General features: G+C 38.6%; 1 protein-coding gene across 1 annotated transcript in view; it reads right to left on the bottom strand.

Moving 5' to 3' along the window:
• The window catches only part of XPO7 (exportin 7), a 449,809-nt gene that overhangs the window by 29,996 nt on the left and 400,803 nt on the right, over positions 1–19,010 (bottom strand). Inside the window, exons 20-27 of the mRNA XM_053717951.1 lie at positions 17,547–17,635; positions 13,998–14,105; positions 13,832–13,914; positions 13,309–13,523; positions 13,053–13,191; positions 6,026–6,186; positions 5,615–5,713; positions 5,365–5,492 (exon numbers count right to left, since the gene is read on the bottom strand). Of these exons, the coding sequence (XP_053573926.1) occupies positions 5,365–5,492; positions 5,615–5,713; positions 6,026–6,186; positions 13,053–13,191; positions 13,309–13,523; positions 13,832–13,914; positions 13,998–14,105; positions 17,547–17,635 (1,022 nt within the window). The remainder of the gene's footprint in view (positions 1–5,364; positions 5,493–5,614; positions 5,714–6,025; positions 6,187–13,052; positions 13,192–13,308; positions 13,524–13,831; positions 13,915–13,997; positions 14,106–17,546; positions 17,636–19,010) is intronic.

The raw sequence follows: 19,010 nt of genomic DNA, 5'->3' as shown, positions 1-19,010 counted from the left end.
ATCATGCACCCATTACACTAGAATTTTTTTTAGATGATATAAAAACTAGTAGCCAGAAATGGCATATCTTTCTAAATCTAAACAGAGAATACGAAGACAGATTAGAAATTCTATGGGAAACAACAAAAGCCATATTAAGGGGAGAAATAGTACGTTTTATGACTAGATTTAGGAAAAAAAGAAAGGAGAGAGAAAAGCAACTCACTAACCAACTAATATGTTTAATAGATATCTTCAATATGGATCAAAGAATAACTGGTCAAAATATATCCAGGCGAAACAGGAGAGAGATATATTCTATTTACGAGAAGCTACAAGAGAGGATCTTAAAAAGAAGGCAAAATATATGAAATTTGGGAATAAAACAGGTAGTTACTTAGCTAGATTAGAGAAATCTGAGAAGAAAAATAGTATAATATCCGCAATAAGAATAGATGACACACTCCTACACAACCCTACAGAGATTAATGAGATCTTCCATTATATATTCCAAAATTTTTACACTATTAATAAGGAATCATTCTGGGAAACTATTATAACCCCCAATTTGTCAACAGATGAAATAGAAAAAATCAACTCACCAATTACAGAGGAGGAAGTAGAGGGAATAATAAATAAATCTAAATTAAATAAAGCCCCCGGACCAGACCAGCTCCCAGCCGAATTTTATAAAATATTAAATAAAGAAATTATACCACATTTGACTAGATTATTTAACTTCTACTATATAGAGAATGGTGCAATGTCAAGGATTTTTACTAGAGCTGTCACAATTATGATTTTTTAAAAAAGGAAGGGATCCTGAGCAGTGTTCCCTCTAAGGACAGTTTTGTGTGCGGCCCAGCAGTGAAACAGTTAATTAGGTAACCACACCCTGCAATTAGCAAACACTGCACAATGCTGATGGCAAGGTATGGTTCTCTTGTTAACTGTTTCACTGCTGGACTGCACACAAAACTGTCCATAGAGGGAACACTGATCCTGAGAGGGTAGATTCATATAGGCCAATCTCTCTACTAAATGTAGACTATAAGATTTTGGCCACTAAATTCGCAGAAAGATTAAAAAATATCATGGGTAATATTATACATCCCAATCAGGTGGGTTTCATGAATGGTAGAAGCTCTGTAGTAAATATCCGAAAAGCATGCATCATTATTGAATATTTTAAAGGAATATCGAATCAATCTGAAAAACTCTATAAATCAAACCAGGATGCAGCTATAGTAGCTCTAGATGCTGAAAAAGCTTTTGACGCAGTGCAGTGGGATCATCTCTTTACATCTCTGCTTAAATTTGGTTTTTCAGGACCATAAGCGAACTTTATTAAAACTATTTATAACAATCCGGTTTCTACAATTTTGGTGAATGGGATAGAATCTGCAGAAATAATACTGGAAAGAGGTACCAGACAAGGCTGCCCCCTATCTCCCTTTTTATTTAATCTATCGATTGAGTCGCTTGCGATTAAAATTCGTCAGGTTCTGCAAGGGGTTTTATGTAAAAATATATAAGACATTTTTTTACTATATGCGGATGATATACTGATTTTTCTGAGAAATAGCAAGGTTAATATCCCAAAATTAATGGAAATAATTCATTTCAAAGTCAACGTCAATAAATCGGAACTCTTATGGCTCAACAAATATAAGGACTCGTATAAAAGCCTGTTTAAAGTCGTCGATCAAATTACGTATCTAGGCATCAATCTAAGTAAGAACCCAAAATGTTGGTATGATTTAAATTTAATTCCAATTCTCCAGAAAATATATCTCCAGCTAAATGCCTGGAAACATTTACCATTAACACTTTCAGGAAAGATTGGATTAATTAAAATGATTATTTTCCCTAAGATCCTTTATAAACTGCAGAACCTACCTCTTCTTCTAAAGAAGGCAGATATCATACGGTTCAATAAAAATATAACAGAATTTCTATGGGGAAATAAAAGGAGAAAAATCTCATTAAAAATATTATCATACTCAAAATAATATGGGGGCTATGCATTACCAGACATTGGGAATTATAATCTAGCATGCCTGGTTAAAATAGCAGCTGAATGGCTGATAGACAAAGAGTATTTTACAGATAAATTATTAGAAGAAGAGATTGCGAAACCTTATATTCTAAAAGCGTTATTACATACGCAAATTAAAGATATTCCACAGAATATCAAAAACTTCAGTTCATATATTGGTATTATAAAAGCATGGCAACAATATTGTAAGAAACTAAAAGTTAATTTTACAGTATCCAATTTTTTAACAATAACTGGTTACCTGCCGTTTCCAGAAGCATTACAATCTGCAGTATTCCACAGATGGAAAAGAAAGGGTTTAATAAGTATTAGTCAAATTATCAACTTTACTTCAGATATAGCACAGATTAAAACATTTGAAGAGCTAAGAGGTGAATTTGACCTACCTAGCAAAGATTTCTTTGCTTACCTACAATTAAGAGATCTTGTCGATAAACTATTACATAATCAAAATAAAGATTGGGGATGGCCTTCACTTATTCATATTCTGGATCTATGTAAGATGGAAAACTTTTCTATAAAAAAATGGTATAAGGAGTCATTAAGACAGGAGGGAAATTTAAATTTGCAACTGATCACCAAGAAATGGCATCTGAAGGGATTAACAGAATGTAATGAAGAATATATACAAAATAGCATTATGAGAATCAATAAGAACTTCACCTCTACTAATTTTAGAGAAGCACACATTAATATACTAAGTCAAACATATCTTACCCCTTCTGCTATGGCAAGATGGAATAGTAAAACGCAAGATAAATGTGTCAAATGTGGTAGCAGGGGGGCTGACATTGTGCACTATTTTTGGGAAAGCACACTAGTTAGACAATACTGGAACAAAATGAGTTTCTGGCTTTCGAGGATATTAAAAACAGAGATGAAAATCTATCGAGATTTAGTATTCTTTTTGTTCCCTCCGGATAAAAAAAAAGGTTAATAACAAGGAATTTATTGAATTAGCTATTGGAGTGGCCAGGTTTTTATTATTAAAAACATGGATCTCAAAAAAACTGCCTGCTATAGCTGAAGTAAATAACCAGATCTCTAAACAAATGACCATAGAACAATGTTTACTAGAGATAGATAAAATTAATGATGTTGAAAGATTCTTTAAAAAATGGGAAATATTTATATATTCACAGTCACTGGACATGCAAAAGAAAATTATCTACCCACTCAGATCTACAGAGTATGTAATGAATGCCACAATTAGAAATGAACTACCCCGGGTATACTAAATTAAGAATAAGAGAAGGATGAGAATTTTGTAAATACTTTTCTCTTTTTTTTTTTTTTCTCTTCTTTCCTTTTACTCTTTGTTTTTCATGGTATGCTTTTTGCATAGTATGTTACAAAAACCTTATCCATCTAGGGAGGAATTAACTGCTTTTTTTTTTTGTAAGTCTGTGTCAAACTGGCTGGTGTATAATCTAGAAGGAAACTTTTATGTTATTATTTTATCAGTTTAAAATGTATATTTACAACTCCCAAATATGTTAACTTGAGTTGTAACACCCCCCCCCCCCTTTGATTACCTCCTTTGTTTCTTTTTTCTGTACCCTTCATGGATTTTCAATAAATATATATATATATATATATATATATATATATATATATATATATATATATATATATATATATATATATATAAAAAAGAAGGCAGAATAGCAGACAAAGCCTTCTGAATCGCATCAGCAATAAAATCTTTTATATTCACAGGGATATCATGTACATTAGATATTGAAGGAAGAACAGGCATTGTACTATTACTGATGGATACATTCTCTGCATGTAAAAGCTTATCATGACAACTATTACATACCACAGCTGGATATATAATCTCCACAAATTTACAACAGATACACTTAGCTTTGGTAGAACGGTTATCAGGCAGCAGGGTTCCAACAGTGGTTTCTGAGACAGGATCAGATTGAGACATCTTGCAAATGTAAGAGAAAAAAACAACATATAAAGCAAAATGATCAATTTCCTTATATGGCAGTTTCAGGAATGGGGAAAAAATGCAAAAAGCATATCCCTCTGACATAGAAAAAGGCAAGAGGCACATAGGAATGGGGTTATAAATAATGAAATTATTTGGCGGCGAGTATGACACACAAAGCAAAATGAATTTTTTTGGCGCTAACAACATCCGGAAATGACACACTCGCATCATTGCAGACGCAACCTTGTGCAAGGAACTCGGTGTCAACTAAGACGCCGGAAATGACGAACTTGCGTCACTGGACGTACCTTTGCGACAAAAAATTCTGGCGCCAAGAATGACGCAATAAACATCAGCATTTTGCGCCTCGCTGGATTAATTTTACCCATGAAAATTTAATGAAAAAGCAGTCAATTTGAAAAAAAAAAAAAAGACTATACCCCAGGTAAGAAAAATATTTTCCTAAATATGTTCTTTCCCAAATATGAAACTGAATAGTCTGCAAAAGGAAATATACATAAACCTGACTCATGGCAAATATAAGTACAATACATATATTTAGAACTTTATATTAATACATAAAGTGCCAAACCATAGCTGAGAATGTCTTAAGTAATGAAAACATACTTACCGAAAGACATCCATCCACATATAGCAGATAGCCAAACCAGTACTGAAACAGTTATCAGTAGAGGTAATGGAATATGAGAGTATATCGTCGATCTGAAAAAGGGAGGTAGGAGATGAATCTCTACGACCGATAACAGAGAACCTATGAAATAGATTTCCCGCAAGGAAAACCATTGCATTCAATAGGTGATACTCCCTTCACATCACTCTGACATTCACTGTACTCTGAGAAGAATCGGGCTTCAAAATGCTGAGAAGCGCATATCAACGTAGAAAATCAAGCACAAACGTACTTCACCACTTCCATAGGAGGCAAAGTTTGTAAATCTGAATTGTGGGTGTGGTGAGGGGTGTATTTATAGGCATTTTGAGGTTTGCGAAACTTTGCCCCTCCTGGTAGGATTGTATATCCCATACGTCACTAGCTCATGGACTCTTGCCAATTAAATGAAAGAAACAACATTTCTTCCAGTATATACACGCAATTTCTCTGCAGAACCAGTGTTCTGGAGTGATTACCTTGTGATAAATCTCCTACCTGTGGCAGATGTGCAACTATTATTATATCTTCCTGTGTAGTTCTAATGCAAAAGCGACCCTGCAGTTGAGTGGCATGTTCAGTTTCCATATAATGTTTAGTTTATTATATAATTTACTTACTTTCCTGCTTTGGTTTTACATATTTATTAGCCCCAGTGCTGCCGCATGATAAAGCTATCTCATTTTAGTGAAAGCTATTTTATACACATACCTGTCTCTGTTTTTGGTGAGCAGGTTTCTTTCAATTCCTTCCATCAGATTCTCAAAGCAAAGGTGCATGGCTTGCTGTTTCTCTGGAGGCTGGCTACTCACAATACTGCTCCGTAGGTCTGAGAAATACTAACAGAGACAAGCCGTAAGGGAGACGTTTTTTGGAGGCAGGTTGGGGTATTGAACAAATGGTAATACAAAAAGATGTGTGTGCAGGGGGAAAAAAGGGAAATTACAAAAATATTGAGTACCTTCTCATTGAGGAGGATCAAGCCAAGCAAGGGGCGGCTCATTGACCACTGGTTTCGACAGTCCTCAAATATAATGATATTCAGAACTGTGGACAGCATCTAAAACGTGAACCATGAGGTATGAAGAGGGAGAAAAATAAATGTTAATTCAATTCTTTCTTTTCCAAAAAAATAATCTCTATTTGTTTAATATGCATGCTCAGTTTAGAAGGTTTTTTTGTCAGTCTTAAAAAGCTTTGTTGGATCGTTCTTTAGGGCCTGCATGTGTGTTTTGATATTCTCTAAAGAGAAGGAGCTGCCCTTTACTAGCTGAATGTGCATGCAGTTTTACACAGCTTGCCTGAAGATGTAATATGTAATTTAGTACTCTTTGGAGGAGTGTGATGACAGCTGAGCTTATTTTAAGGTTACCTGTTGAATCATCTCAGGATGCTGCTGCATAATATGCAGAAACCTCTCACTCTCTTGGGGTGGGGGTGCTCCTCTTTTCTTGCCACTTCTTGAAAGTTGCTTGAAGAGGTATGTGACTATGTGGTCCAAACAAGAGCAGCAGCCCGTGCAAACCATGGTATCTGCAATGAAGGAACATTGCACTATACTGGTGCACAAAAACTTCACAAACAGCAAAGAGTGTAGCAAAGGGTACCTAAAACACCTTAAAGCCCATGAACTAAAATCTCTTCCGTGGTAACTAAGCAGAATTAGTGCTGGGTTTTAGCAGAGTATTCTAGTTTAAACATTGTTAAAAAGGGGTTTGGTCACCCCCTAGTTCAAAAGAAGTAAAAAAGCACAATGACCCATTCGTACAGCTCTAATTGTCAAGGAAAGAAAGCACTGGATTAATTTGTCTGGAACACCCGAATCTCTATAATGAATATAGAATCAGCTCTTAAACTTTCTATTAATAAAATACACAGAAAACTCTAAGCCACTAACAAGTGCCTAAGGCTTTGTATTTATAAGTTTATTTATTTTTTATTTTTTTATTTATTATTTTTATTAATGATTTGCAAAATACATGAAGACATAGGTGAAAATACATCACTCTGATATGGTCATACACAGTAAACGCTAACATTCCATCATGTCAATGTTACTTATATGTAGCATATTCCTCTTTTTTAAGAAGTCCGACACAATGAGTGCCCATCAGATATGTAAACAGTGAACCTGTTACTCAAATGTCTTCTATTATATATTAAAAGTGCAAAACAATATCAAACCTAAGCATTGTCAATGTAATAAAGCAAGACAATTATCCTAAACAGTTTTCCTCAGATATTATCCTCTTATCTTTAGGTCCTCATATAAGTTTATTTTAATGCATGTTTCTCACACAATAATTTGGTCAACCAGGGTATAAAACAGAATTTATGTTTACCTGATAAATTACTTTCTCCAACGGTGTGTCCGGTCCACGGCGTCATCCTTACTTGTGGGATATTCTCCTCCCCAACAGGAAATGGCAAAGAGCCCAGCAAAGCTGGTCACATGATCCCTCCTAGGCTCCGCCTACCCCAGTCATTCGACCGACGTTAAGGAGGAATATTTGCATAGGAGAAACCATATGGTACCGTGGTGACTGTAGTTAAAGAAAATAAATTATCAGACCTGATTAAAAAAACCAGGGCGGGCCGTGGACCGGACACACCGTTGGAGAAAGTAATTTATCAGGTAAACATAAATTCTGTTTTCTCCAACATAGGTGTGTCCGGTCCACGGCGTCATCCTTACTTGTGGGAACCAATACCAAAGCTTTAGGACACGGATGAAGGGAGGGAGCAAATCAGGTCACCTAAATGGAAGGCACCACGGCTTGCAAAACCTTTCTCCCAAAAATAGCCTCAGAAGAAGCAAAAGTATCAAACTTGTAAAATTTGGTAAAAGTGTGCAGTGAAGACCAAGTCGCTGCCCTACATATCTGATCAACAGAAGCCTCGTTCTTGAAGGCCCATGTGGAAGCCACAGCCCTAGTGGAATGAGCTGTGATTCTTTCGGGAGGCTGCCGTCCGGCAGTCTCGTAAGCCAATCTGATGATGCTTTTAATCCAAAAAGAGAGAGAGGTAGAAGTTGCTTTTTGACCTCTCCTTTTACCAGAATAAACAACAAACAAGGAAGATGTTTGTCTAAAATCCTTTGTAGCATCTAAATAGAATTTTAGAGCGCGAACAACATCCAAATTGTGCAACAAACGTTCCTTCTTTGAAACTGGTTTCGGACACAGAGAAGGTACGATAATCTCCTGGTTAATGTTTTTGTTAGAAACAACTTTTGGAAGAAAACCAGGTTTAGTACGTAAAACCACCTTATCTGCATGGAACACCAGATAAGGAGGAGAACACTGCAGAGCAGATAATTCTGAAACTCTTCTAGCAGAAGAAATTGCAACTAAAAACAAAACTTTCCAAGATAATAACTTAATATCAACGGAATGTAAGGGTTCAAACGGAACCCCCTGAAGAACTGAAAGAACTAAATTGAGACTCCAAGGAGGAGTCAAAGGTTTGTAAACAGGCTTAATTCTAACCAGAGCCTGAACAAAGGCTTGAACATCTGGCACAGCTGCCAGCTTTTTGTGAAGTAACACAGACAAGGCAGAAATCTGTCCCTTCAGGGAACTTGCAGATAATCCTTTTTCCAATCCTTCTTGAAGGAAGGATAGAATCTTAGGAATCTTAACCTTGTCCCAAGGGAATCCTTTAGATTCACACCAACAGATATATTTTTTCCAAATTTTGTGGTAAATCTTTCTAGTTACAGGCTTTCTGGTCTGAACAAGAGTATCGATAACAGAATCTGAGAACCCTCGCTTCGATAAGATCAAGCGTTCAATCTCCAAGCAGTCAGCTGGAGTGAAACCAGGTTCGGATGTTCGAACGGACCCTGAACAAGAAGGTCTCGTCTCAAAGGTAGCTTCCAAGGTGGAGCCGATGACATATTCACCAGATCTGCATACCAAGTCCTGCGTGGCCACGCAGGAGCTATCAAGATCACCGACGCCCTCTCCTGATTGATCCTGGCTACCAGCCTGGGGATGAGAGGGAACGGCGGGAACACATAAGCTAGTTTGAAGGTCCAAGGTGCTACTAGTGCATCCACTAGAGCCGCCTTGGGATCCCTGGATCTGGACCCGTAGCAAGGAACTTTGAAGTTCTGACGAGAGGCCATCAGATCCATGTCTGGAATGCCCCACAGCTGAGTGACTTGGGCAAAGATTTCCGGATGGAGTTCCCACTCCCCCGGATGCAATGTCTGACGACTCAGAAAATCCGCTTCCCAATTTTCCACTCCTGGGATGTGGATAGCGGACAGGTGGCAGGAGTGAGACTCCGCCCATAGAATGATTTTGGTCACTTCTTCCATCGCTAGGGAACTCCTTGTTCCCCCCTGATGGTTGATGTACGCAACAGTTGTCATGTTGTCTGATTGAAACCGTATGAACTTGGCCCTCGCTAGCTGAGGCCAAGCCTTGAGAGCATTGAATATCGCTCTCAGTTCCAGAATATTTATCGGTAGAAGAGATTCTTCCCGAGACCAAAGACCCTGAGCTTTCAGGGATCCCCAGACCGCGCCCCAGCCCATCAGACTGGCGTCGGTCGTGACAATGACCCACTCTGGTCTGCGGAATGTCATCCCTTGTGACAGGTTGTCCAGGGACAGCCACCAACGGAGTGAGTCTCTGGTCCTCTGATTTACTTGTATCTTCGGAGACAAGTCTGTATAATCCCCATTCCACTGACTGAGCATGCACAGTTGTAATGGTCTTAGATGAATGCGCGCAAAAGGAACTATGTCCATAGCCGCTACCATCAACCCGATCACTTCCATGCACTGAGCTATGGAAGGAAGAGGAACGGAATGAAGTATCCGACAAGAGTCTAGAAGCTTTGTTTTTCTGGCCTCTGTCAGAAATATCCTCATTTCTAAGGAGTCTATTATTGTTCCCAAGAAGGGAACCCTTGTTGACGGAGATAGAGAACTCTTTTCCACGTTCACTTTCCATCCGTGAGATCTGAGAAAGGCCAGGACGATGTCCGTGTGAGCCTTTGCTTGAGGAAGGGACGACGCTTGAATCAGAATGTCGTCCAAGTAAGGTACTACAGCAATGCCCCTTGGTCTTAGCACAGCTAGAAGGGACCCTAGTACCTTTGTGAAAATCCTTGGAGCAGTGGCTAATCCGAAAGGAAGCGCCACGAACTGGTAATGCTTGTCCAGGAATGCGAACCTTAGGAACCGATGATGTTCCTTGTGGATAGGAATATGTAGATACGCATCCTTTAAATCCACCGTGGTCATGAATTGACCTTCCTGGATGGAAGGAAGAATAGTTCGAATGGTTTCCATCTTGAACGATGGAACCTTGAGAAACTTGTTTAAGATCTTGAGATCTAAGATTGGTCTGAACGTTCCCTCTTTTTTGGGAACTATGAACAGATTGGAGTAGAACCCCATCCCTTGTTCTCTTAATGGAACAGGATGAATCACTCCCATTTTTAACAGGTCTTCTACACAATGTAAGAATGCCTGAATTTTTATGTGGTCTGAAGACAACTGAGACCTGTGGAACCTCCCCCTTGGGGGAAGTCCCTTGAATTCCAGAAGATAACCTTGGGAGACTATTTCTAGCGCCCAAGGATCCAGAACATCTCTTGCCCAAGCCTGAGCGAAGAGAGAGAGTCTGCCCCCCACCAGATCCGGTCCCGGATCGGGGGCCAACATTTCATGCAGTCTTGGTAGCAGTGGCAGGTTTCTTGGCCTGCTTTCCCTTGTTCCAGCCTTGCATTGGTCTCCAAGCTGGCTTGGCTTGAGAAGTATTACCCTCTTGCTTAGAGGACGTAGCACCTCGGGCTGGTCCGTTTCTACGAAAGGGACGAAAATTAGGTTTATTTTTTGCCTTGAAAGGCCGATCCTGAGGAAGGGCGTGGCCCTTACCCCCAGTGATATCAGAGATAATCTCTTTCAAGTCAGGGCCAAACAGCGTTTTCCCCTTGAAAGGAATGTTAAGTAGCTTGTTCTTGGAAGACGCATCAGCCGACCAAGATTTCAACCAAAGCGCTCTGCGCGCCACAATAGCAAACCCAGAATTCTTAGCCGCTAACCTAGCCAATTGCAAAGTGGCGTCTAGGGTGAAAGAATTAGCCAATTTGAGAGCATTGATTCTGTCCATAATCTCCTCATAAGGAGGAGAATCACTATCGACCGCCTTTATCAGCTCATCGAACCAGAAACATGCGGCTGTAGCGACAGGGACAATGCATGCAATTGGTTGTAGAAGGTAACCCTGCTGAACAAACATCTTTTTAAGCAAACCTTCTAATTTTTTATCCATAGGATCTTTGAAAGCACAACTATCCTCTATGGGTATAGTGGTGCGTTTGTTTAAAGTGGAAACCGCTCCCTCGACCTTGGGGACTGTCTGCCATAAGTCCTTTCTGGGGTCGACCAAAGGAAACAATTTTTTAAATATGGGGGGAGGGACGAAAGGAATACCGGGCTTTTCCCATTCTTTATTAACAATGTCCGCCACCCGCTTGGGTATAGGAAAAGCTTCTGGGAGCCCCGGCACCTCTAGGAACTTGTCCATTTTACATAGTTTCTCTGGGATGACCAACTTGTCACAATCATCCAGAGTGGATAATACCTCCTTAAGCAGAATGCGGAGATGTTCCAACTTAAATTTAAATGCAATCACATGAGGTTCAGCCTGTTGAGAAATGTTCCCTGAATCAGTAATTTCTCCCTCAGACAAAACCTCCCTGGCCCCATCAGACTGGGTTAGGGGCCCTTCAGAGATATTAGTATCAGCGTTGCCATGCTCTTCAGTATCTAAAACAGAGCAGCCGCGCTTACGCTGACAAGTGTTCATTTGGGCTAAAATGTTTTTGACAGAATTATCCATTACAGCCGTTAATTGTTGCATAGTAAGGAGTATTGGCGCGCTAGATGTACTAGGGGCCTCCTGAGTGGGCAAGACTCGTGTAGACGAAGGAGGGAATGATGCAGTACCATGCTTACTCCCCTCACTTGAGGAATCATCTTGGGCATCATTGTCATTATCACATAAATCACATTTATTTAAATGAATAGGAATTCTGGCTTCCCCACATTCAGAACACAGTCTATCTGGTAGTTCAGACATGTTAAACAGGCATAAACTTGATAACAAAGTACAAAAACGTTTTAAAATAAAACCGTTACTGTCACTTTAAATTTTAAACTGAACACACTTTATTACTGCAATTGCGAAAAAACATGAAGGAATTGTGCAAAATTCACCAAATTTTCACCACAGTGTCTTAAAGCCTTAAAAGTATTGCACACCAAATTTGGAAGCTTTAACCCTTAAAATAACGGAACCGGAGCCGTTTTAAACTTTAACCCCTTTACAGTCCCTGGTATCTGCTTTGCTGAGACCCAACCAAGCCCAAAGGGGAATACGATACCAAATGACGCCTTCAGAAAGTCTTTTCTAAGTATCAGAGCTCCTCACACATGCGACTGCATGCCATGCCTCTCAAAAACAAGTGCGCCACACCGGCGCGAAAATGAGGCTCTGCTTATGCTTTGGGAAAGCCCCTAAGGAATAAGGTGTCTAATACAGTGCCTGCCGATATTCTTATATCAAAATACCCAGATAAAATGATTCCTCAAGGCTAAATATGTGTTAATAATGAATCGATTTAGCCCAGAAAAGTCTACAGTCTTAATAAGCCCTTGTGAAGCCCTTATTTACGATCGTAATAAACATGGCTTACCGGATCCCATAGGGAAAATGACAGCTTCCAGCATTACATCGTCTTGTTAGAATGTGTCATACCTCAAGCAGCAAGAGACTGCATACTGTTCCCCCAACTGAAGTTAATAGCTCTCAACAGTCCTGTGTGGAACAGCCATGGATTTTAGTTACGGTTGCTAAAATCATTTTCCTCATACAAACAGAAATCTTCATCTCTTTTCTGTTTCTGAGTAAATAGTACATACCAGCACTATTTCAAAATAACAAACTCTTGATTGAATAATAAAAACTACAGTTAAACACTAAAAAACTCTAAGCCATCTCCGTGGAGATGTTGCCTGTACAACGGCAAAGAGAATGACTGGGGTAGGCGGAGCCTAGGAGGGATCATGTGACCAGCTTTGCTGGGCTCTTTGCCATTTCCTGTTGGGGAGGAGAATATCCCACAAGTAAGGATGACGCCGTGGACCGGACACACCTATGTTGGAGAAACATAAGTTAAAATTTTCTTTATGGTTTCATGTTTTTAGCTAGTAGACATCCAAATCCAATTCAAACAATGTTCTGTCATGCAAGTCTTTTTTAATTATATATACAGCTTCATTAAAGAAGCCAATATCCCCAAAAAATAAAGACCACAAAGACACACATCAGAAAGGAAGGGAGATTACATACTTCTCTAAGTAAACAAATGGTAGTTACCCAGAGCTGTGAGGCCTTCAGAGATGGAGGAAAGAATGTACATGATAACGTGTGGCTCAAGGCTTGCTATGAAAGACATGTGATCCTGCGTCAGCACCTCCAGGAGTGAGTAATAAGACTGACTGAGCTTGGGATAGTCCTGCCAAAACAAGGGCATACTGAGTGACACAGGCCAATAGAAAATGTTTATTCAGTGTTACACAACAATACATGCAAACAAGCATAAGCTAAATTACATATAAAGTAAAAACATTACCAGCAGGTCACTGTGTGGCACAGACAGAAGCAGCTTGACAAATGTTTGCAGAGCATTGTCCAGAGCTTCGTCCCCATATAAACGGAAGACCCCAAAGTTGACGTAGCTCCCACTCAAAGCAGCTTTTAGCACCGAGAAACAGATGGAGATTCCCTTTAGCTTTAACACATACAACTGTTCCTTTGGCAGCTCTCCCAGAGTCAGAATCCTATTACCTAGGGAAGGATAGAATATTAAACATACATATATACAAAATGAGCTACCTTACAAAGAATCCTCTTAACCTAGGGCAACGGCTGCAGATAAATGGTCAAGATGTTAACAAACGGTGTCAATAACAATTCTTTACAAAAGCTTATCAAGTTATCTACAAAAATCCCCATAAATCATTAAACGTTTCGAAAGAATGGTGATCCACCTCTATGTAAATAAAAATGACAAATGTGCGTTAATATTAAACACGATAATGCTTGTATCAAATTATAACTATAAGTCTGGGTTACAAAGAAGTGTAATTATGCACCGTAAGTTGTGATCATTTTACTAGTCTCTCGAAATAGAAGAATTCCATTAGGAGATGAGACATCAAACTGTAACCTCTGTGACCTGTAAAAGAACATGAAAATAGATTGGTAAATGTTGTCAACGTGAGGAAAAATAACAGAGATGGGAGAGGGAGGAATCCTTACCTGTTGTGTACAAGCTCTGCCATTAGTTTGAGGATTGGAGTAGTACAAGCTGGGTCATGGAACCAGAGCTCCAGCGCTCTTTGTAAAATAGGCATGTAGGCTGGGTAACTGTATGTTGTTAAGGACTAAAATGGAAGATTACCACTCTCCTTCCGTGTCCTCCAGTAATATTCACAACATCCTCTAATCTAGACTAACTTCTTCATTCACCCTTTCTAAACACATTACATTTCCTACATTAAACAGGAATGTTCTACCAGAAAAACAAACACATAAAAATATAAAACAAGAAATACAGTAAGAATAGTTATGTGCTATTGGCAAATGGCAATGCTATATAGCATTTTTGTTTCACTTGATGCTGTAGAATGTACATGCAATTAAAAGGTGGGCTTTATTAATCCCTCTGTGGCTAGACAATATCACACCAGAATGTTGTATCTTCTTACATAAAAAAGTCTAATTGAGAGTTCTTAAATTCTAGTTGTGACCCAAGGTAAATCTGAAAATCTGGCATGTTAGAGGGTTCTGAGGACTGGAACTAAAGAACTTTAGTTTAACTCACATTGTCTAGTGTTTGCTCACAGAGGCCCTGATATTCAAAACCTCTCTGCTCAGGCGAGATTTTGTAAAATTATCCTCTGGCACTGCAAGATCCCTAATTAGATTTTCAAAAGGCAGATTTTGCTTTACTTCTCCAAGGGGTGTTTCCTGCATAACTGTATGTGAAGGAGAGACAAGCCCAGTGCAATATAGCTCTGCATGACATGACAGTTCTGATGTATTTACACTTTTTGCTTTCTATTTTATTTCACTTTACACTTCACTAATTATTTTTTACATTTAAACTTTGCACTTTCTATTTTGTATTTTATTTTGTGTACAGCAGTGTATTTAGGATTGTGATTTTACAAATTTTGATTATAGAGCAGACTTCACAGAGGCAGAACTCACTTATTTTTTGTAAGAAAAGGTGATGAACCTGGAAATCCCAGAAAGATGAGACATACCTTCCATAGAAAGTAATGAAGCTCTCTATGATACAAAATTTCAAATGGGGGAGAGAAGGTAACTAGAAAACCTCTTGGGCTGATATAAAGGCTCAGTTTGCATCAATTCCAAATTAAACTGAAATGTTTTCACTACAATTTAACTTGCTTTTGTCTATATTTTAGTATATTACTTTTTTTGTGAATTTTGAGCAAACTTCACCTGCATACAGCTGGCGAGACAAATCAGTGAGACCAGCTTGTTTTAAAAGCTTATAAAATTTCACAAGACTGGTGAGAGCTTCAGATATACCCTGGGAACTCAACTACCCTCTCCCTCCCACTTTCTGAAAGTTCGCAATGCAGCAAATTCAAGGAGCAATGCAATTTGTAAAAGCTACACAGAAATATACAAATTATGATCATAATTTGTTAAAGTAACACAGAAACTCAAGCTCAAATGCAATGATACTGAAAGGACCCAATATAAAGTGCAAAGCAATCTAAAATACTAAGCACAAAGTGTAAGTAACAAAACTCTCATATCATGCAGTGCTATATTGCACTGGGCTTGTCTCTCATTCCTATATAGAAATGAAAGAGATCTTGCAGTTCTGGAGAGTTCCACCCTTTTTCTTTTGAATATTCAGTGAGTTCAGCTGTGCACTGCAATTTCTCTCCAAGCTGGAAAACCTTTGAATATCCAGGCCAGAGTGTCTGGCATTTTGAATAATACTGAAGACCAGTGTTCCCTCTAATGCCAGTTTTGTGTGCCATCCAGCAATGAAACAGTTAATAAGAGAATTATAACTTGCAGACATTTTGCACTCTTTGCTAATTGCAGGGCACGGTTACCTAATTGTTTCACTGCTGGGCTGCACACAAAGCTGGCTTTAGAGGGAACACTGCTGAAGACCCAACAGCTGGTTGTGAGCAGCCATAATTAACATCTCAATGCCTAACTATGTTTAGACATATATAGCATTAGCAGGTCTGCTTTACCTGCAGGCTAAGCCTATTTTTATGGGCATGTCCTTGAGAAGAACAGGTGACTGCTTAAACTTGCAAAGCCAGCTAATTCAAATACAAAAATAAACATGAATGAACAATTTCCCCTACATTTAATATTATGCAATAGGTATAACGAGTAATTTGGATCACATTAAAAAGAAACAAGAATGTCCCTTTAAAGGTTGTATTCCAGATTTGACAACTCTTATGACAAACTCTTGCTTTTCACCAACAAACCTTACAACAGAGGATAAAGGATTTTTGTTCCTTTTCCAGTCTGCGCTACCTTTCATGAGTTCAGAACCACTCTGTAGCATTTGTTCCACTCCTCCCCCTGCCTTTTGAAGGGTCAGTAAACACCTTGAGATTTTTATATAAAATGTTTAGTTATGCGTAATTAATCAACTTTGAAATATGTTTTCATTATTTATTTTGCCCTTTTCAATGTAATTTAGCTCGGAAAATTGAGCAGTTTCTAATTCTCAGAACTTAAACTGCACTCTGCTGTCCTCACAAGGCTAACCCTGCTGCATAAACATTGCTTATTGGCTTTATTATTTAAATGCAAAACAATGCATTTTATACAAACTTTATGACAGTGACTTGTCTTGTTGTATGTGGACTAAAGCCCAGATTGGCTCCTCCAAATAAGGAGTTTCACTATTGACAAATAACGGCAATAAAAAGGGTGTTGATTTGTTACAAAAAGGTTGAGACTTAGCTGATATGTTACTCTACAGCACCACAACAGAAATGTCTTGTAATTACAAGGTGTTTACTGTCCCTTTAATTTATATAATATATGAAGCCATTTAAATCGCAAGGAATATTTGGAAGCTAGCAACTAAAATGGTTTCAGATTATAGAAAAAGTAGCTATGCCACGCAGGTTAGGTGATAGAGAACTCCTATTAAAACAACATGAGTGTTTTTGTATTTGGAAATTGGGCACTATGGAACCTAATGGGTTAAATAGAGATCTAGATATGTCTGTATTTCTATAGAATGTGACTTCTAAATATGTCTGTATAGGAGAGGTTATTTTGGAAAGATTCTATTTTGATATTTTGTATAAAGAATAATGTTTTTAAAGTTATTTAATGTTATTTAATGTTTAGAGTAAGTTTAGGTAATACTATGATAATGTGTATTTTATATGTAACTATATGTGATGGGTTAATAGGAAGTTGCACTTGCAGCGCCACCTAGTGGTGATAAGGTATAAATAGAATCATTGCAGTATGATGTTTAGCATGAATAAGGTAGAAATACCGAAACGCTGCTGATTGTGTTGTGTTGTTTTAATACACACTAATTGTTTGCTGCTACTCAAAGTGGATATTAAACTAAAATGGTTTGTCAGAGGTTAAAACCTCCAGGCTCCAATTTGGCTTGAGCAAAAAAATGCCCATACTGAATTTTTTGTATAGGTGTTAGTTTCCCAGTAACTGAATCCCATTCATAACCCCCTAGCACATAATTATGCTGTTTGTGGAACTTCATATAAGAACTTTCCATTCATTTTTAAGCATTTGCTTTTCTCAGGATACATCCAATCGAACAGCATCATGAAGCTGCTCTTAGCACTGAATGCGAAGGCGATGCCTCTCAGATCTCTGACCAATCCAACCAGGCTTCTCTGAAAAAAAGTAAAAACAAACAATGACATACAGAAGTTACATAACTCCGAATACCTTTCTCCAATCCTAGCCCTTGTACATATATTTGCAAAAACAAAAAACAACTGTAAACATACTGCACAGCTATAGAAGCTGGGATAAAATATTTTTTCCTAAACTTGTAAAGGGACATGAAACCCAAAATTTTTCTTTCATGATTCAGACTGAGAATACATTTTTAAACAACTTTCAAATGTACTTCTATTATTTATTTTCCTTCCTTGTTTTGTTATCCTTTGCTGAAAGGTTTATCTAGGGAAGCTCAGGAACAGCAAAGAACCTAGCTTCTGGCTGCTGATTGGTGGCTGCATATATATATACCGATTGTCATTGGCTCACCCATGTGTTCTGCATCGGCCAACGATGGTGCAGATAGTTAGTGGGTGGGAGCCATAGCAGGGAGGCAGGTGGGCGGCCCATCGCTGGTCGATTCCGGTTCCTGTGTCCCTCAAGTGCACGCAATTGGGCGGGAGCGCGCGCTACATTTATATTGAAAATGTATGGGAAACAAAATTTATGCTTATCTGATAAATTTCTTTCTTTCCAGGCATAGAGAGTCCACAAATTCATTCCAATTACTAGCAGGATATTCACTCCTGGCCAGCAGGAGGAGACAAAGAGCACCCCAACAGAGCTGTTAAGTGTCACTTCCCTTACCCATAATCCACAGTCATTCGGCCGAAGGAAAATTAAAAAAAAAAAGAAGTTTATATAAAAAACTAAGCCGTCTTAAAAAAAAGAAAGAAAAAAGGGCGGGTCGTGGACTCTCCATGCCTGGAAAGAAAGAAATTTATCAGGTAAGCATAAATTTTGTTTTCTTTCCTATGGCATAGAGAGTCCACAAATTCATTCTAATTACTAGTGGAAACCAATACCCAAGCTAGAGGACACAGAATGAAAGGGAGGGAGACCAAGACAGGCGGACCTAAACAGAAGTCACCACCGCTTGAAGAAGCTTTCTCCCAAAAGAAGCCTCAGCTGAGGCAAAAGTAACAAATCTGTAGAATTTGGAAAAAATATGCAATGAGGTCCAAGTGGCCGCCTTGCATATTTGCTCTACAGATACTTGATTTTGGAAAGCCCAAGGAGAAGAGACAGCCCTTGTAGAATGAGCCGTAATTCGCTCAGGAGGCTGATGTCCAGCAGTCTCATATGCTAATCTGATAACACTTCTCAACCAGAGAGAAAGAGTAGTAGAAGTAACCTTCTGACCCTTACGCTTTCCAGCGAAAACAACGAACAGGGCAGAAGACTGACGAAAATCTTTAGTTGCTTGTAGATAAAATTTTAGAACACGCACAACATCCAGGTTGTGTAACAGACGTTCCTTTTACA

Source organism: Bombina bombina, chromosome 6 (assembly GCF_027579735.1).
Source record: "Bombina bombina isolate aBomBom1 chromosome 6, aBomBom1.pri, whole genome shotgun sequence".
Classification (NCBI taxonomy): Eukaryota; Metazoa; Chordata; class Amphibia; order Anura; family Bombinatoridae; genus Bombina; species Bombina bombina.
Note: the sequence above shows the minus strand (reverse complement) of the source record. Positions and strands in the feature narration are given on the sequence as shown.